The following is a 20,682-nucleotide window of genomic DNA, read 5'->3' on the forward strand; positions in this document are numbered from 1 at the left end:
GTGCTGCCATGTGAACTTCCCCACTGCAGATCTCAGGCTGGGACCCTGGCAGCAGCTGTAAATGGTTGGGTTGTGTACACAGGACCCTTTCCTCCTCTAGACTCTTTAACTTGGGTCATCAGCAGCAGTACCTATTTTGGGAAATGTCTAACATTTGACATTGGTCAATCTTCCTATTTCCTATTTGGGAAAAGAGCCCAGGGCCTGAGGAGAGTGGAGGGGGCCAAGGTGTGGATGCCGATAACTCCTGTCTATTTGCCAGTGATTTATTTGCCAGGGACTTGCATTAACACGAAAAGAACTTTTGCATTATTAATGGGCATTGATCACAGCCTTCCAAAAAAGAGAGAGATTGAGAGAGATGAAGGCTTTAGGCCAATCATCAAATGGTAAACCAGGAGGGGACGGTGTGGAGAAAGGAGGGGAAGGCCAGGTGGGTAAAGAATTTGTGGAGCAGAAGGACATAGAAGGACACTGGAAAGAAAGTCTGGAGGAACTGCTGAGTTTTGGGTGTGCCAGATGTCAAACAGCTGTGTGGGCTGTAAATAAGCCAGTGGCTGTGGCTGCTGCTGGCCTTGCCCTACACCCAGCTAAGGAGACTTCACCACGAGAGCTGTTGCCAGGGACAGAGGGTCACTTCATAATGAGGAAAGGGCCAGTTCATCAAGAAGACACAATCCCAGCAGCGGAGGCACCCAATAACAAGCCTTGGAAATACACAAAGAACAAGGAGACAAAAAGCCGCTAAGGAGACAGAAGGCCAGCCCCACCTGAGGGCATGAACCTGGAGACCAGAGGTGCCCAACCCTGTGCCTCCTCAGTGGACGTTTCACATTGTTCCTCTTTGAGCTCAAGTCTTTTCTCAACCCTGGTTCTCAGAACCAGGCAGATTCACCTCGGGACCCCTCACATCTGCTGGAACCTGGGGGTTTGGGTACCCTGTTCAGAATCTGCTTCTGATCTCAACTCCTTACTATTCACTGCCCTCCGCTAGAGTGTTGTTTCCCCATATTTCTGCAGGGCTCATTCCCTCACCACTGTCTTTGCTCAGATGCCCCCTTCCCAGTGAGGCCTCCCCTGACCTCCCTATTCAAAGCCTGCACCTCACTCTCCATCTCCTTTCCCTGCTTTATTTTCCTCCATGCTATTCACCTCTATCCACTTCGTGTTTTACATACTACATTCACGTAAGCTCCATTGGGTCCACATCAGTTTTGTTCACTGTTACGTCCCCAGTGCCTAGAACATGATGACACACAGATCAATGAATATTTGTTAAATAAAAGGGGGGGGGAAATGTCTAACTAGGGAGGAACACAGGGGACTGGGATGGAGGGGGGAGACCAGGCTTTCTCCAAGAGTCTCTGGACAGGGCCCACCTCTCACCAGCCCCTACTGCGGACCCTGCCCGTCCTCTCCTACAGGTGGGGACACAGGAGTGCGGAGCTGGGGCCTTCCCCACCTCCTTCCTCAGAGCCCACCCGCCCCTGGGGCTGCGGCGGCCGCGGCGAGCGCTCGGAGCTCCGGGCCACCCGGTCAGACTGGAAGGGGCCGAGCCTCCCTCCCGGCGGGCGGGGGGCCGAGTGGGGAGGGAGCCTCACGGGGGAGGAGCTGGGGGAGGGGAGCGAGGAGGAGCGGCGGGCGCGGGAAGAGGAGCGTGCAGGAGCCGCAGGGCGGAGGAAGGCGGGGATCGCGAGGGCGCGGGCCAGGGAAGAGTCCCCGGGGCGGCTGGGCGGGTGGCGTCCGGAGCTCGACTGGGGGTCGCGGTGGAGATGAGGCGGCAGCCAGCGGGGAGATGAGGCGCTGCGCGAGGAAGCAGGATCCGAGAGGGCGAGCCCGCTGTCCGCACCTGCGTGTCCGGGAGCGGGTAAGCACTCGGAGCCTGGTGCCGCCCGGGAGGGGCGCCGGGGCCCTGGCAGCTCGCAGTCGGGCGGTCCCGGAGAGCTGGGCGGGGAGGCGGCGCCCCGCGGACCCGGGCGTCCCTCTTCTCGGAGCCATGGGACGGGAAGGGCGCACGCGGGAAGGGGTCCCGGAGGACCTGCCCAGCCGGAGGGGCGCGTCCGGGGGCGCCGTCTGGAGCCCCAGAATGAAGAGTGGGCCGAGGCAGCGCCCGGGGGCGGCTGCCGAATCCCGGGCGCGCGTTCCGGGTGCCCCTAGCCCCAGCGAGATCTGGCGGGCCGGGAGGCACCCCCTACCCCGGGCCGGGGGCTGCGACGCCCCCACGTGGCCTGGGCAGACGGAGGGGAGCCGGGCGCCGCCCCCTGCCGGCCAAGTAGTCGCGCCGCAGGGCAGCCCCTTTCTGGAGGGCAGTCGGAGCGTCTAGTGTCCCTGGGGCCCTGACTTGCTTTGTGACCTTGGGCGGGTCACTGCGTCTCTTCGAGCCTCAGTTTGCACATCTATCAAATGGAGAGGCTACTTCTCCCACCATGCGGGATCCGTGGGAATAAATGAGATGCCGTATGGATGCCTTTTTATAAACTGTGAAGTCCTGTACAAATCCCAGCTAATTACATAATGTCCGAAATGGAGGGGCATTAAGAAATCTGCTTTATTGAAGATGCAGAGAGGGGAATAAATCCTGCCCAATTTATGCTGCTTGTAAGAAAATGTAAGACTGAAGTCCCTTGCCTCACTAGCTCTGGGGCGGTTTTAAGGATTAAGGGCTGGGGCTCGCAGTCAGACTGGCTGCATTAGCTAACAGGGCTTGGCTATTTACTAGCTGTGTGACCTTGGGAAAGCCCTTAACCTCTCTGAGCGTTGTTTTCCTCCCGTGTAAAATGGGGATTAGAATAGCCACCTCAGAGTGTTGAGCAAATCAAACAGGGTCATTGCTCAGCACAGCACCTGGCCGCAGACAACAGTTCAATCATCATTGTTCTGGTTGGTAGGAGTAATATCCCACTCTCTTCCTTGGAATCTAATCAACCACACGTTGTGGGTCTTTGCTTTCCTCTGGAGGGCACAACCACCAGCCTGGGTCTCAGTTTTCCTGACAAGGACATCAGGGGACCTTTTACCAACAGCAGCCCGCAAAGCTACATGGGCGGCGGGGCTTTCTGCAGCCTTCATTCCTGTCCAGCTGGTGGGGAGAAGTGGGTGGTCTCTGTCATGGAGGCATCTGGAAGCCGGGACCTAGAGGATGGCATGGGAGGGAGGGGGCTGGTCCGCTGGACCTGACTGGAAGGGCCTAAGTCTCCTCCCCACAGAGGTGCTTAGGATAGGCCCAGAAATACAGAGCTACCTCCTCCAAGTTTGTCAGTTACCTGAGGGATAAACAATGAAGATGGGTACCCCGGGTCATCCCTTCTCTCCTAGGCCACAGATGGATGACTAGTCGTTTTGGTGACAGTGATGTGATTATGAGCAGAAATACAGAATCTCAGAGCTGAGAGTTCCCAGGACCTGAGAGGTCCCTCTTATTGCACAGATGGCTCCCATCCTTGGCCCATGGAGGGGCAGGGGCCTGCCAAGGCCACCAGTGTCCTCCAGGAAGCTGAATTCAGCAGGCCCTGTTCAGTCTTTAACTTTCTCTGCTGACTTCTCCTTCCCCTGGAAACACTCTCATCTCCTGGCTCCTGTGACTTAACACTCGTATTCTTCCTCTTTCAGCTCTGTTGTTTTTGCAGGTTCATCCTCCCTTCTACAGGCATTAGGTGCTCTGCTCTCCCAGGCCCTCCTTTCTCCTCAGGGTAGACACCCTCCCTGGGTAAGCTCATCCACCCCAATGGCTCTGGTTACCACCTCTGTGCACGTGACTCATAAATGCATGTCTCCACCCCGATCGCTCCTCAGGCTGTAGATCCATCTATTTGTTGTCAGCCAGACACTGTTCTAGGCCCTGAAGATGTGGCAATAAGCTAGATGGAAGGTGCATGGTGGTGTAGCAGGCAGGGGAGACAAGCAATAAACAAATAAGCAGAAAATATCACATATGGTTAAGTGCTAAAATGAACATGAAGTGGGGTGAGAAGGTAAAGTTTGAGAGATACTTCATGGGGGCTGGTCAAAGCTTTGCCAAGGAGGTAAAATTTGAGGGGGAGCAGCTGCTAAGACATGAGGTCAGAGAGGTGGCTGGAGGGTAGCGGAATCATGGAGGGCCTTGCAGGCCATGGTAAGAATCTTGGATTTTGTTCTAAGATGGGAGCCACTGGAGAGTTTTCAACAGGAGAGAGGGAATTCTGTTATCTCTCCTCGGCTCATCTGAGCCTGACATGATGTTACTCTGTGTTGATTGCAAGCCTACTCTGCTCTGGTCTCTGGAGGGGGGAGGAAATAGGTAGGTCTTCAGGGAGCTTCCAGGCACAGGCATTGGAGGCATAAACAAACCTAGAGTCAGGAGAGGGTTCAAAGGATAGAGATTTTGCATCCAGTTGGCCAGAGAAGGCTTCCTGGAGGAAGTGGCTTTGAGAAGGGCCACAGAGAGCAGAGAGCAGATTACACTAGATATGTAGGCAGAGGAATGGGAAAAATGGCTCTTCCAGGCAGAGGGAACAGCCCAAACCAAGACAAATGCCCCCAAATGTGTACAAAGAAGTCAGGGGAGAGGAGACAAAACCTGCAGGGGAGTGAGAGGTCAGGCTAGGGAATCTGGGCTATTCAGAGCAAGGCCCTGAACCTGGCCATTTATTTGCTGTGTAACTTTGAGCTAATTGCACTACCTTTCTGAGCCTCAGCTTCCTCGTTCATAAAAGAGAAATAACCGGTTAAATGCTGGGGAAGAGAGGGAGGGAGGGAGGGTTCCAAGTGTTAGGGATGGATGAGTAAGAACAGGATAATGCCTACAAAGGAAGTCAGGAGGGGCCGGTGTGGATGAGGAAGATCGTGGCTCAGTTGAGTTTGGGTCCCCTATGAAACATCTGGGAAGGATGACCAAAGGATACTGTGGCCACAGGTACAAAGATGGGGGGGACAAAGTTAAAATTGCCAGTGTCCTTCTTTCATTCATTCTTTGAGCAAATCAGTACTGAACCACTGAAAGTACTGAGCCCAACACATACAGCTGTGAACAAAAACCAGATTCTGCTCCAGGAATATACCGTCTTGTGGGGAGAGAGACCCACAAGCACTGCATACAGGATGATGGGAGATGTACAGTATGAATCATGAACATAAAGCACCGGCTGGCACAGAGCAGGGAGGCTGACCACACTCGGGTGGATGGAGTGGACAAGTTTCAGCAAAGAGGAGAGAGTTGAATTTGATCCTGAGGGTGACATTGCAGTTGAACAGGTGGATGAAGGGGAAGGGTACCCCACACAGAGGTCCCTGGGCCTCATGACACGCAAGTCCCCCTCCCTTCCGGAACCCAATAGGGAGACAGGCAGTCAGCAAGTGAGCCCAATCAAGGGGAGTACAGTATGATGTGTAATAATAAGTCCAGGGTGGTGGGGAGGAGGGAGGATCAGTTCTATCCCTTGGGTCCAGAGAAATCTCCAGAGAGGGTGGAGGAGACAAAAGGAAAGGCATTCCATGTAGAGGGAATAGCCCATGCAAAGGCTCAGAGGAGTGAGAGGACCAGAGTGTTTTGCAGGAGGAGGTCTCAGCCAAGCTGGAGGTGGGGGCTCTTGCTGAGTGCAGGTCAACAGGAGGATGAGAGGAGAGGGCTGGACTGTGCAGTCTCTCGGTAGGTAAGCAATGGGAAACAAAGGAAAAGGATTTGGGGTGCAGGCCAGGTAAGATTTCGCCAAGCTGCAGTCCTGTGGAATAGGTGTCATTGGCCCCAGCTCCTCTTCACTTGCTGATTCTGTTTATCCTCCAGTGCTCAGCTTCAAAGCAGGGGATCTTAGGGTTGCAGCAGGTTGCTTGTCCCCCCTACTATCCCGTGGCTCCCTGCGTGCTCCACTGTCATCCTCTGTGGTCCTAGGTTCCAGGAGGGTTTCCCCAGGGCCAGGCCGCTGTGTCCTCCTAAGAGCAGGATCCAAACCTGTGTTGCCCTTGCCAACAGGTGGTAAGCTTTAAGCGAATAGCTATTGAATGGATGAGGAAACAGGCTCAGACAGGTTGAGTAACTTGCCCAAGGTCACAGAGCTAATAAATGACAGAGCTGGGATGCAAATTCAGCTTACCTAACTCTAAAGCTCTACCTGACTCTAAAGCTTATGTTCTAATCACGGCTGTATTGTACCTCCCAGCAGGGAAAGCAGATGGTGAATAGCAGATTTGGATCCTGTAAGCACCAACAAATTCAGTGTTTAATTTCTAGGAAATGGATTCCTGTTGTTAGTACCTTGTTTAGTCAGTCTGGAGAACACCGCCTCTCCTCTGTCCTGAAAACAATTTCACTCCATCAGCTCAGGTGCTTTCTGGGGACCCAGATGTGTAGCATCCTGGTGGCGATGTGTGTGCAAATTGAGCTCCAGGGCCAGGGGAGACCGCCCTAAAGTCTTGCAGAATGTGATCTGCCCCACCAGCCTGCTCCCAGGATAACTCCCCTAGTATGGAAACTCAGATGAGGGGTTGGAGAGGGGAGGATTTGAAAATTCCAAAAGTATATGGTGTGAAATGGGCATAAGAGCATCTGGATACTCCTGTCCTGGATGCTGCTGCAAAGAGGAGGCAGTGGTAGGAGCACAGATGCACACTCACTGTGTGACCTTGGGTAGGTGTCTTACTCTCTCTGAGCCTTTCTCCCTGTCAGCATCATCAGGGATTTGGCCTAGATGATTCCTAAGAGTCCTTCCTGCTCTGTGACACCCTGAGGTTCTTCTTAAATTTCGGGGCTGATGTTACTATTACCCCTCACACAGCTCAGCGTCACCTGGGAGCCTGTCTGAAATGCAGAATCTCAGGTCCGACTCCAGACCCACAGAATCAGAATCTGCATTTTTAACAAGATCTTAGGTAATTCATGTGCACATTCAAGTGTGAGAAGCGCTGCGGTAACCACCTTCCTGCCCTTCTCTTTGGGCTGCGCTGAGAAGGCAGGCAGAGGACTACGTGCTGAGCGTGGGACGGTGTCTATGTTCCCTCCTGTCACTGGGCCTGGCACAGAGAGACCCCATTCAGGTAAGACTGACAGAGCCCGGAACATAACAGGTACCCACTAGAGATTTTTTGAACATGTGCCGGCACGTGTGGCTAAATATTTGTGAATGAAGAAGGGAGTGGAATTGACTGGACTCAGCACCTTTTATGGGTAATGGAGCTTGAAATCCAGCAAGCCGGGTTTCCATTCTAGATCTAGAGTGTCCTAGCTTTGGCGCCTTAGACAAGCTATTTCTCTAAGCCTCTGCTTCCTCCCCTGGGAAATGGGTATAATACTAGCATCAACTTCAGAGGGTTGTGATCAGACTGAAATGAGTTGATAGAGGAGAAAATCTTAAAACAGTGCCTGGCACAAATAAGCTCTTAATACTCTTGGCCATTACTTTACTACTACTGCTATTCCAGCCCCTGCCCACACAGCACCCAGTGCTGTCCCAACCCCTTCCCTAAATTGCATGGAGTTCCCTGAGAACAGAGTCCCCAGCTGACCCCTAGGGGGCGATATCACCCCTGTTGTAACCCGCTGGTCTAGAGGGGAGCTAACCAATAGAAATATAATGCAAGCCACATAACTTAAAAGCTTTTGCACAGCTAAGGATACCATCAACAAAACGAAAAGACAACCTACAGAATGGGAGAAAATATTTGCAAATGATGCGACTGACAAGAGACTAATTTCCAAAATACACAAACAGCTCATACACCTTAATATTAAACAAACAAAAACAACCCAAAAAACAAGCAATCCAATCAAAAAATGGGCAGAAGACCTAAATAGACATCTCTCCAAAGAAGACATACAGATGACCAACAAGCACATGAAAAGATGTTCAACATCTAACTAATTGTTAGAGAAATGAAAATCAAAACTACAGTGAGGTATCACTTCACACCAAACAGAATGGCCATCATTAAAAAGTCTACAAGTGTTAAATGCTGGAGAGGGTGTGGAGAAAAAGGAACCCTCCTACACTGTTGGTAGGAATGTAGTTTGGTGCAGCCACTATGGAGGACAGTATAGAGGTTCCTTAAAAAAGTAAAAATAGACATACCATATGATCCAGCAATCCCACTCCTGGGCATATAACCAGTGAAAAGTATAATTCAAAAAGACGCATGCACCCCAATGTTCATAGCAGCACTATTTACAATAGCCAAGACATGGAAACAACCTAAATGTCCAACAACAGATGACTGGATAAAGAAGGTGTGATATATGTATATAACGGAGTACTACTCGGCCATAAAAAAGAATAAAATAATGCCATTTGCAGCAACATGGATGGACCTGGAGATTCTTATTCTATGTGAAGTAAGTCAGAAAGAGAAAGAAAAATGCCATATGATATCTCTTATATGTGGAATCTTTTTTTTAAAAAAAGGACACAAAAGAACTACTTATTTATAACTTAGATGATTGATTTCTTGAATGCGTAAGCACATGTGACTGTCCTTTATGATTGGGTTACTGCATTCTGTTGATTCTTGTTTTGTGGTTGGCTTTATTCTTTTGATAACTACTTAAGTTTAAAATGCTAAAGCTCTAAACTGTTCTTAGAAACAATGAACAGTATATATATATATATATATTAAAAACATTTTTTAAAATAAAAAAAAAAAGAAATATAATGCAAGCTGCAAATGTAATTTTAGATTTAGAAAATTTAGAGGTAGCCACATTAAAAAAGAAAAAAGTGAAATTCATTTCAATTATATATTTTATTGGTATATCCAAAATATTATCATGTAACTCATATAAAAATTATTAATGAGATATTTTACATTCTTTGTTGAACTAAATATTTGAAACTCGGTGTATCTTATATACTTACAGCAACACATCTCAGTGGCTAAATTTCAAGCTCTCAGTGGCCACATGTGGCCAGTAGTGGCTACTCTGGAGTTTCTCAGCCCTGGCTCTTAGTCCCAGCTGGGCCACACATTGCCTGTGTGGCCTTGGGCTCTTCATTTTACCTCTCTGGACCTCAGTTTCTTCATCTGTAAAATGGAGAAACCAACTCTGCCCCATAGGGTAGTATTTGGGACAGATGGTGAGAGTTTAAAACCTCTTTGCCCTCCTCCTGACAAGCATGGGAGAATTCAGGGAGAGCCTTTGTAGTCATTGAGGGTGGTCCCTCCCCTGTTGAAGATTGGTAATTGACCGAGAGCAAGACGGAAAGTAGAAAGGGGTTGAATTCTCCTGTTCCCTGTTGCAAAGGCCTTGGAAGCAAGCTTTACCTGTCTGACTTTTTAAAGATAACCAGCTTGCCAGTGATAAAGATAACCAGAGATCACCCAGACTAGCAGTTTCCAAAACTGGCTGCACCTTAGAAACATATGGGGAGCTTTGAATAATTACAGTGCCTGGGCTCTAACCCTCGGGGGGTGAAGCCTGAACATCTTTTTTTTTTTTAAACAGTATTTATATATTTTTTAAGTTCCCTCAGGTGATTCTGATGCACAGCAACAGACTCTCTGATCTGGCCCAACCCTCTCATTCTCAAGATAGAGAAACTGAGGCCCAGAGGAGGAACTGTCTTATGGGAAGTCACAGAGAATTAGTGGCAGAACCAAGCCAGAGCCCCGAGTTCCCATCTCTCAGTCCAGTACTCTGTTCTCGGGGCCCATTCCTCACCAGTTCATGGAGCCTTTCAGAAACATTGATTGTCCTCTTACCCGGGGCCAGGTGTCAGGGCTATAGGAGTCAAATAACATAAGGTCTCTGTACTCATTGTCCAGTGATGGAGACAGCCCTGTGTGGTAAGAGCTGTGGTGGTGGGCATCTAGAAGAGGGGTACCCAACCCAAGATGGACTGCAGGCAGGTTAAAAAAGGCTTCCTGAGGAGATGCCAGAGCTCAGTCCTGAAGGGTGACTTAATTTCTGGGCAGAGGACACAGTGGAGACAAAGGTGTAGAGCAGGAACGAGCACTGGGGCGTGGGAATGGCAGCAGGGTGCTGGCAGGAAAGTAAGCAGATCTGTGCTGCTGGAGAGTGAAGGCCACCGCCAGCTGGGTTCAGAGGTGATGCTGGACATGCAGTTAAAGACCAGTTTATGATGAGTCTCTTAAACCAAGCTATGGAGCTGGGACTCAGTTCCAGGTGCAGTGGGAGCTGCTGGAAGATTTTAAGGGAGTGACAATGGTCAGACTTGTAGTTAAAAGGAAGATTCTGGGTGTAATGTGGTGAGAGAATGGAGAGAGGACAGGAACGGAGGCAGGGAGACCATTTAAGCCAGAGAAGATGTTGGCTTGTAACAAGACAGTGGCAGCTGGGGTAGAAACGAAGGAAAAGAGCCAAAGCCGAGCTAGGTTTAGGCAGAAGAATTGTTAAAAATAAAATGTATGGAGCATCCAGCACACGGCTGGTGCTTTCTACTCAGCTCCCTTGAACAAAACAGCCCTATGATGTTGATACTGTTATCTGCATTTTCCACATAAACAAACTGAGCCCAAGAGGTTAAATGACAAGTCCAAGATTTCCCTCTGACCAATAGAACCTCAGGTTCTTAGGCACTTAACCACTACTTTCGGGGGGAAATTTTTATAAAAACAAAAGTGCCCAAAACACAAGTGTGTAGCCTGATGAATTTTCACAAAGTGAACACAGCCGGTTCAAGAAGCAGACCGTGACCTTCATCCAGCAGCACCCCACCCCACCCCATCATGATCCCTCCAGTCACTGCATCCCCGAATCAAGCACAAAACACCAGCATGACTTCCAACCATGTAGGTCAGTTCTGCCCGTTTATGACCTTTATGAAGTTTGAATCACACACGGGTCATGATGTTGAGTTTCGTCTGCTCTCCAGACATCTATGAGATTCATCCGTGTGGTAGTATGCGGCGGGGAACTGGGGCTCGGTCTCCTTGACGTGCAGCGTTCTGCTGTCTGAATATGCCACAATGTATTTATCAATTCTACTGCTGATGTTTGTTTGAGTAGTTTCCAGTTTGGGGGTGTTCAATGGTGCTGTAATGAATGATTCTTGTACCCACCTTTTGGTGAATATACATACATGTTTTTGTTGTGTATATAACTGGGAGTGGAAGTTCTGGGTCAGAGGCTTAGCCACTTTTTATTTTTTTGACATTTTCCAGATTTTGTAATTAGAGAAAGTGAAGTGAAAGGTTGACTTGCTCAAGAAACTGATTAGATTTCAAGATTTGCATTCAGGTATGGATTGATTGGTTGGTTGGTTGATTGATAGACACACACACCCATGTTAAAACTTTTCAGTCTCCCTCACATATTTTATTTCACACGCATGACACCCTCAGGAGACAGACTTGATACCCTGATTTTACAGAAGAGAGAGCTGAGACTGTGGGAGGTCCTATGTGGTAGAGGGAATGAGATGAAATAACAGATGTGGATGTACTTTGTGAAATATAAAGCACTCTTCAGATGTGTGGAGAATGATTTCCCGACTTCCCCATCCAGGGCTCACTCATCCGTACCACACAGCTTCTAGAGAAAGAACAGACAGGAATTCCTCTGTGGGAGATTTATTCTACTGCAACAAATCTTTATCACAGCCTTGGTGTTTTTTTGTTTTTTGTTTTTTCCTACAAAAGGATGGGACTGGCTTCTGAGAATACGTTAAACCCATACGTCCTTTTTGTTTCTGGCAAGGTTTTATGATTCGCTGAGTTAAAATAAAGACACTTCCTCAAGGGGAGGTGACTGATCTCCCTGCAGGCTGAGTGAGTTGAGCTCCGATGGGAAGTCTTAGTTAAGAGTCATAAAAAAAGAACACCTGCTGTGTGGTAGCCACTGTGCCTTCCCTGAATCCACATAGCAGTTCTGGGAGAAAGGTGCTGGGACCCCAGTTTACAGATGAGGAAACGCACAGGAGAAAACCCTCTGTCTGGTTACTCTTTCTCGGGGTCTGTTGTGTCCGTCTGAACTGGCTCTACTAGAAGTGTGAGTTGGTACAAATGAGCTTTCCTGGGTCCTGAGGTTGCTCATGGACATCTAAGTTGATAAGAAGGAGTATCACTGAGCCTAGAAGATTCCTTCCTCCTCCTCTCCAGGGCAGGTGGTTCCCCCTTCTGTCTGCTCCTTTCTCTGTCTGCTCTGTTCTGCCTCTCTCTGCAGACCTGTTTTGTTTGTTTGTTTACTTATGGCTTTTCTGCTCCTCCTCCAAACTTGCCCTGGCTTCGGTCATGGCTGTGGCCGGATTCCTGCCCCAGCATCCTTAGCTTTCAAGTTGCTTCCCCTTCATCATCTATCCGCCCAGCTGCTCACAGTCTCCTTTATAAATTCCCAAGAGAGAATCTGCTGGGCTCTTTTTGGCTCACATGTCCACCCTGGTCCAGTCAGCTGTGGTCAGTGGGGCTCTGTGGACCAAGTTAGGATTGGGACCCAGGTCTATGTGATTTTTTTTTTTACTTCCCACCCCTCTGCAGAGACGCTGAAGCTGGGGGATACACAGGGTGGCTGGAGTCTGTGTGATCTGGACTCCTGAGGAGATGCTGCTGGACTAGAGGAGAGGCTGAGGAAGGTCCTTGCTGCTGCTGTGATGGCTTCCGGGAGTGTCGTGGGCAGGGAGGAGCCTCCCTGGTATGGCTGGTAGTTCTGATAATGGCAGATATCACTCACTAAAATGGAGGCTGATGCCTTGTTTCTGGTGAGGGAAGAGACCTTGTTGCCTGGAGACCTGAACATGGTTGGATACATCCTAGAGAAACCAGAGAAGTCATCATTTACTATATTGGGCATTTGGATATATGTTCTTACCAGTTCTCCCCAAACTCCTGTGAAGTGTGAATTATCACCTCCATCACTGAGGCTTGGAGAGCTTAAGTGACATGCCCAAGGGCCACAGAAAGAAAGTGGAGCCAAAGGGAACAGTGACCTGAGCCTGCCTGACCTAAAATGTATGCTTTTAGCTACTCCCCTCCAGCTCTGTTACCATGGTTACATTTGTTCAGGACTCTACAGTTACAGCACATCACATACATGATCTTATTGGAACTACTAAACACCCCTTTGGGGCAGCATAGCCATGCTGGTGTTCCTGTTTTACCAGCAAAGAGACTGAGGGTCAAAGAGAAGTCATGACTTGCCCGTGATTACCCAACTCGTCAGTGGCAGAGCTGGGACCAGAACCCAGATCTTGGGGGTTAAGATGTATCAAAAGGTACTCATGTGTCATAATTGATGTATCAGTGCTGGGAGTGTGGTTCTCTTTTTTTATAATGTACAAAATTGATAAAGAAAAGTTACAAATATATCATTCCTTACAAAAGTGTGTGTGTGTATGTGTGTGTGTGTGTGTATAACATACATCCAGATTAAAGAATAATAAACATCCAGGTACTTGCCACTAGCTTAAAAAATAGAGCATCACTGATACCTTTAAAACCCCTCCACAATTACATCCCTGCTTTCTTTCCCCTCCAGTGGTAACCAGTATCTTGAATTTTATATTTAATGTTTCCTTGCCTTTTTTCTCATGGCTTTTCCACCTATATTTATATCCGTAAACAGTTTGTTTCTTCTGGCACATTTTTGATGTTGGCACAGAGTGTTTTGTTTGTGAGAATCATCCACTTTGATGCGTGCACTTTGGTTTATCCATCACAGGAATATGCCACGTTCTCCCATTCTGCTGCTGGTGCATGTTTGGGTGGTTGCCGGTTTGCTATTACAGTCAACACCATGTGACTCTTGTTCCTGTCTGCTGGTGAACACACTGAAGAATTTCTCTGTCTTCTATACCCGGGAGTGAAATGACTAGGTCATGAGATAGTCATTGTATTTTTAGATTTAGAGATAAGACCAAATTGTTTTCTAACAAGGGTCCTCCAATTTATATTCTCCTAGTGGGATGTGACAATTCCTGTTGCTCCACACCTTTACCAAATGACATGACATGACCTAGATTAAGATTTTTCACCTGTCTGCTGGGTGAAGATGGTATCTTATTGTTGTTTTAATTTGCACTTTTAATTTTATTACCTGAAGTGTGATGGGAGAGAGCCTTCAGTCTATGGTTGGTGATAAGAGTGACAGTCTGTATCTTTATAGGCAGCTGGATTGTGGGAAATTCCCCCAATTCTGTTCAAGCTGGAGGAGGACAGGAGAGGAGAGAGACGGCCTCAGAACTGTGTAGCTTCCTGCAAAATACAGTCCAGCTTTCCTGACCGAGGCAATCGGCCCTGTCTTTCTTCCCAAGATGTCACCTACCAGCCCCTCAGGCCTTTCTGAGCCCACGCCTTTCGCTAGAATGAGGTCATTGGAATGCCTGGAACCCAAGGAGTGAGCACCTGGGTTCATGGGGCAAGCAAACAGCCTTCCTTCCGTGAGAAATGACAGCACCTCACTCACCCAGACCTTCTGGATGGAAGAAAATTCCAAGCAGTCCAACCCGACTTCATATTTTCCTTACGAAGCAAAGTGGGAGGAAATCTTCAGCCAGAGGGCTTTTGGGTGGAGCATGGGGGCGGAGAGGGTGGCAGGAGGGATCACCATTTTCACTTATCACCATGAGATTCCAAACCAGATTCATTCCTGGAAGCATACATGCCTTAAGGCTTTTCTGCCTGAATTGTGGAGAAGAGTGGAAATTTCAGAGCTGGCTCTGGACCCGGTTTTTCCACTTCCACCTGGGTGACCCTGGGCAACTGACATCACCTTTCTGATCACTGGTTGGCTCATTTGTAAGTTGGGGGCCATAGGTGGAGTGACTCTTAGCCCCAGCCCCAAGGCTAACTCAGTGTCTGGAACATACCAAGAGCCCTATGAAAGATATTATGATAATATCCTTCAAACTTTGGGAATGTTTTAGAGCGGGTGGCTTAAGATATGTCTTCTTAAACTGAGGCTATTTCCTCTCCTCTGGGCAGGCATTTTTTTAAAGATGAAGCACTCACAATTTTGGGGGGCAGGAGGGAAGATACTACATTACAGATTTAGCTTCTTAATGTTTTAAAATCAATCAACAGACATAGACTGAACCTTCCCAACAAAGCCCTGAGCCAAGTGGACCAGAAGGGAAGGAGGATGATAATGATTATCGACACCTCCCAGCCTTTTAGTGGGTTTCAAAGGCTGACCTTGCCAGCAGCAATACAAGGCCCACCGCAGCCCTAGTTGCAGGTGGGGTGGCTACTGTTTTGGGGAAGAAACCTGAGACCTGAGGACTTGCCCAAGTTCATACAGGAAGGCTGGGGTAGAACAAAGGTAGAGCCCAGACTGCCCCAATCCAAGCCAAACTCTCTCCTGTGCCCTGCTACCCCCACAGCTGGCACCAGCCACCTCCTGAGCCCTGTCCGCTACCCACCTCTGCTGTCTGCACTCCAGCCTCTGGACCTTTGCTCTTTCCTTTCCAGCCACCAAGAATGCCATCCCCCCCGACTTTGACTACAGAAACTCTTCTCCTTAATGTAGGCAATCAGTGGAACAGCACACAACCCTTAAGATTACTGATACTGTGGGAGTGACTGATGGAGCAGTGTTCAAAATATATTAAGTTGAAAAACATACAAACTATGAAACAAATTCATACATAAGTATAATGATCACATTTTTAAAGAAACGTGTGTGTATGTGTGTGTGTGTGTGTATTCTGCCTTGCCAGCTCTATTCCAGGACCCTTGAAACTACATGTGTGCTTCCCTTGCTGGGCTGTGAATGCTCTCAGGGCAAGTCCTATTTGCTAAATTGACCAGGAAGAGATCAAATGAACCACAGGGGTTCCTGGTGGAGTTGTGGCATTCCACACAAGGCAGGGGGAGACACAGTGGGGCTAAGGCATCTTGGCATTCTTCTTGCCAACCCCATATACCCAGGGGCTGCCTGCCAGGCTCCATGGACTACAGACCCCAGGGCTTGCCCACGTTCTAAATACTTTGAAGCCCAGATTCAAGTCTAGAGGCACAGAGGAGAAAAGAAAGTGATTCTTCAAAAACTTTTGGTGACCAAATTTCCAATTTTCATTTGGAAAGCCAAATGTATTTGCTGGATTTGAATTTTCACCATGAAAAATGTTCAGGGTTATTATTTTTGCAGTTAATTTCTTTGCTTAACCCAAAGGTGGTTTTATTTTTGCTTTTTGTTTTGTTTTAAGAGTCATGCATGCTGTAGGAAATTCTAGGAAATATGGAAAATTCATAAGACCAGAAGAAAGGTCACCCTCCACCAATTCCTAGAGAAATACATTATAACAATTTGGTATCTTTCCTAGTGGCCTCTGTGTGTGTGTACATAGTTATTTTGTTTAGTTTCCATTCTTGCTGAATAAATAGGAAGATTTCTGATTCACAATTTACAGAGCTGGTTTCATATACTTGTAAGAAGCCTGTGATGCTTCCAGCAGCTATGATACTTTGCCCACTCTGGGAATTGTGGGGGTGGGCGCATCGCCCTCCCCTGTATTCTCCTGACACTTGTGAGAGTGCCAGTTTCGCTGCACCACTCCCAGCACTAAGCAGCATCCTTTTAATCTTATAGTTAATCTCAAGTGTCTAAATTGTCCTTCTAGAGCCTAACTCAACTTTTTTTCTTTCTTTAACCGCTCCCCCTCCCCCCACCAGAGCTTCTAAACATGTGCGCTTCTTGATGAACCCACAGTGATCTGTTTGTTTTGCCTTCTCCTAGCTCATGCATCCTTCGAGTCTTGGTAACCAGAATGTTTTGTCTGTCCAGGCTCAAAACGTTCAGTGGGACAGGAACCAAAGTACCTCGTGATGTGTCAAGACAAACCTGGAAAGACTGGGAGCTGTTAACTGGCCTGCCTCAATGAATCATCTGGTACTTCTTTTTGTCTCTAGTTTTGAAAGCTTCCCAGAGGCAACCTGAAATCCAGAATCTTCTCAGAATAGGATGAGGGAAATTCTGAAGTTTTCATTAAACACATTTCTCCCTCAAGCTTTGGGAGGAGCCAGAATGCCAAAGGCAAGAATCCCTGAACATCGCCTACACTGTTGTGATGTCCTGATAAATGTCTAACAAACCCAGCATGTGTCCACTGGGCCTGACCAGCTGCTGCGCAAAGTTCCAGAACAATGAGACATCTTGGGATTCATCTGGTTTGGGAAAGACCTTTAACTCCCACGTAGTAGTCACCTCAGTGTGTTCTTTAAATAGTCAAGTTTCAAGGTCTTTGCATGGTGGTCGGTTCTGAGGGCAAGAAACAAAAGGATGACCTTATTCTGTGAGCAGGACTGCTGTGAAAGAAGGAGCTGTGTGTGTCTGAGTCTGTGGGAAGAGAGAGCCACCTAGAATGTCCCCGCCAAACCAGTCAGTGGAAGGCCTTCTCCAGGGGACTCCTAACAGATCCCTGAATGCCACAGAAACACCAGAGGCTTGGGATCCAGGGACCCTCCAAGCCCTCAAGATTTCTCTTGCGGTGGTCCTTTCCATCATCACACTGGCCACAGTTCTTTCCAACGCCTTTGTGCTTACCACCATCTTCCTGACCAGGAAGCTCCACACCCCAGCCAACTATCTCATTGGCTCCCTGGCCATGACTGACCTCTTAGTTTCCATCTTGGTCATGCCCATCAGCATCCCATACACCACCACCCACACCTGGAGCTTTGGCCAAATCCTGTGTGACATCTGGCTGTCTTCGGACATCACATGCTGCACGGCCTCCATCCTGCATCTCTGTGTCATTGCTCTGGACAGGTACTGGGCCATCACGGACGCCCTGGAGTACAGTAAACGCCGGACAGTGGGCCATGCGGCTGCCATGATCGCCGTGGTCTGGCTCATCTCCATCTGCATCTCCATCCCACCACTCTTTTGGCGGCAGGCCAAGGCTCATGAAGAGATGTCAGACTGCCTGGTGAACACTTCTCAGATCTCCTACACCATCTACTCTACCTGTGGGGCCTTCTACATCCCATCTGTGTTGCTCGTCATCCTCTACGGCCGGATCTACGTGGCTGCCCGGAACCGCATCCTGAACCCGCCTTCGCTCTACGGGAAGCGCTCCACCACAGCCCAGCTCATCACAGGCTCCGCGGGGTCCTCGCTCTGCTCGCTCAACCCCAGCCTTCATGAGGGGCACTCTCATTCTGCCGGTTCCCCTTTCTTTTTCAACCACGTGAAAATCAAGCTTGCAGACAGCGTCCTGGAGCGCAAGAGGATTTCGGCAGCTCGAGAGAGGAAAGCCACTAAAACCCTGGGGATCATTCTGGGGGCCTTCATCGTCTGCTGGCTGCCCTTCTTTGTTGCATCTCTGGTCCTCCCCATCTGCCGGGACTCCTGCTGGATCCACCCAGCTCTTTTTGACTTTTTCACCTGGCTAGGCTATTTAAACTCCCTCATCAATCCAATAATCTATACTGTGTTTAACGAAGAGTTCCGACAAGCATTTCAGAAGGTTGTCCATTTCCGGAAAGGCTCTTAGTCTTATTTGGTGGTGACTCTTGTTATCTTTTATGTCCTGTAGTCCCATTGGAATTGTCTTTTTTATTTTTCCTAAGAGTTGGGTTAATCTTGGTATCTTGGGTTTTGGTTCAATCAATAGAATTGTTGAGCAGAGTTGGGTTAATCTTGGTATCTTGGGTTTTGGTTCAATCAATAGAATTGTTGAGCATTCTGTTTTTCCCGTTGTCTTCTTGACCTCAGCCACCAAAAGTTGGGCAGCTGTGTGAAAAGGGACAAGGCTGAAGTTGGCATTTAGTATAATATTTTCATGGTTCATCCATTTTGGAAGGAAAAGACACATAGCATTTCCCATGGATGGAATTCACGTGGAAAGCTGCCTGACTCTATTGGTAGACCCCAGGCTCAAAGGAGGAGGCTTTCTGGTCTACCTAAGTTTTGTATGACACTCAAAAGAGGGTAGATGAGATTAACGGCCTGAGTTGAAAGAGAATTTGGAGTTGGTTGGAGGGATTTCCATTCTGTGTGGCACCTTGATTGGAAAATAACTCTTAAGTATTCCTTCCACTGAGTCCTTCTTAGATTGAATCTCTTTCAGTTGTTCATGAGGAGAGATTCAGCGTTTGCGATGCCAAAGATATAGAGTGACAGAGAAATTCAGAAGCAGGGGCAGGGAAGTGGGATGGTTGGAACCAGATCAGCTACCCTGTGCCCATCCTCCCTCCCCAATATCTCTGCACCATCTTAATGTTCTGAAGTGAAAATCTACAATCACCCCTATTGAAGTAGATTGACAAGATTTGTACCTACCAAGCTTTACACCATTCTGAATTTTTTTCCCTGAATTATTTTTACATCCCATTCTTGTTAGAGATTTTAAGGTGTTGAGTCTTGTCAAATAAGAAGCATGAGACATCATGTTCAGTAAAGTCTTTAAGTAATCCCCCCCCAATGGATGTAGAAACATTTCAACTCAGTCTCCAGCATCTACTGAGCATGAACCACATGCATTTATTATCTCATTGGAGCCTCATAACAACAAAAGTCAGTATAACATGAAGATTAGAGCTGAGGGCCTGAAGCCTCAGTACAAATGCAGGTACAATCAGTTTCTGGTTGGGTGACCCTGGACAGCTTTCTTCTTCTTCATTTTTTTTTTTTTAGTGGAACCTGTTGTTTTTATTTATCTAGCATTCATTGCTTTTTGGACAGCTTTCTTAATCCCCCTTTGCCTCACTTTCCTCAAATGTAAAATGAGGAAAATAATAGGTATGTTATTGTATATTTTAATACAAGAGCTCTTATCATTCTAGAGATACAGAAACTCACCTGCCCAAGGTCAAGCAATATAAAAATAATAGCTACTATTTACTGAGTGCCTGCAATGCTCCTTGCATACAATTTCTCATTTGCTCTTCATACTCATTTTACAGATGCAATAAGAAACTTGCCTATGGTTAGGGAAGGTTTCATCTAGAGGAGGCACACCAGCAGACTCCCCAAAGATGGGCCTTTTTGGGATGGAAGACTAAGGAAAGGGAGGTGTGATGAAGCTTCTTGGGGAAGATGGGGCAGAACAAAGGGAGGTAGGGAAGGTCACGGCAGGTGGAGAAAAGAGCAGGAAAGGAGCCTGGGCAGCCTCCAGAGCTCCGTGGGGCCCCTGGGCACCGGGAAAGAGAGTCAGGAAGATGGAATATCAGGGAGAGAAAGGGAGGGATGCCAAGATCAGGGCAGGGGAGCACCCAGAGGAGACTTGTGCAGACCTTGAAGTTTCTGCTGGACATCTCACAGTATAAGCCCTCAACCATCTGCATCAGAATCTCCTAGAGAGCTTGACAACACTGGATTTCTGATCCCCAACTCAGACACACTACATCAGAATCTCTGGCAGTGAAACCCAGGACCCTGCATTTTATTTATTTATTTATTTATTTATTTATTTATTTATTTATTTAGAACCCTGCATTTTAAATAAGCCTCTCTTACTTCTTGCGCTAGGTGATTTCTCTGCACTAGGTGGTTCGCACATCTCTAACATTTCTTAAACCACTGTGTTGGTGTCTTCCTCACCCTGTAATGGTCCTTTCTGACCCCAGGGGCACGTGTCATCGTGTTCACTGCTCTCCTCTGCTCCCGGTGTGCCCTTCCCAACTTTCCTTTAAGGCTGTGCTCTTCCCCACCTCCTCTGTCTTGCTTTGGGCCATCTCCTTATCTGGGAAAGATCAGGAATCCAGAGGCTGGACAGGGAACTGTGTGCACACGCTATGTCTCAGTGGTTAAGGGCACAGGCTTTGAAGTCAGAAACACCTGGGATTGGATCCCAGTTCTGCCAATTATCAGCTGTGTGACCTGGGGTG

At 48.0% G+C, this 20,682-nt stretch overlaps 1 protein-coding gene across 4 annotated transcripts; it reads left to right on the forward strand.

The window, feature by feature from the left end:
- The first annotated feature begins 1,650 nt into the window (after positions 1-1,650).
- HTR1D (5-hydroxytryptamine receptor 1D) lies at positions 1,651-19,382 on the forward strand. Of its 4 annotated transcripts, none has more exons than XM_072975830.1 (5): positions 1,651-1,867; positions 6,747-7,005; positions 11,083-11,158; positions 12,394-13,127; positions 16,637-19,382. In XM_072975830.1, exon 5 carries the CDS (start codon positions 17,214-17,216, stop codon positions 18,345-18,347), a length of 1,134 nt encoding a protein of 377 aa, XP_072831931.1. In that variant the 5' UTR covers positions 1,651-1,867; positions 6,747-7,005; positions 11,083-11,158; positions 12,394-13,127; positions 16,637-17,213; the 3' UTR covers positions 18,348-19,382. The 4 variants fall into 4 exon arrangements, with proteins under 4 accessions (XP_072831931.1, XP_072831932.1, XP_072831933.1 ...); XM_072975831.1 differs by having other exon boundaries at positions 12,394-12,547; XM_072975832.1 differs by lacking the exons at positions 11,083-11,158; positions 12,394-13,127.
- Positions 19,383-20,682: the final 1,300 nt, after the last annotated feature.

The sequence above is a fragment of the Vicugna pacos genome, chromosome 13, assembly GCF_048564905.1.
Source record: "Vicugna pacos chromosome 13, VicPac4, whole genome shotgun sequence".
Lineage (NCBI taxonomy): Eukaryota > Metazoa > Chordata > Mammalia > Artiodactyla > Camelidae > Vicugna > Vicugna pacos.

Coding starts and splice junctions, on each gene's coding strand:
- HTR1D (XM_072975830.1), top strand. CDS start 17,214: ATGTCCCCGCCAAACCAGTCAGTGGAAGGCCTTCTCCAGGGGACTCCT.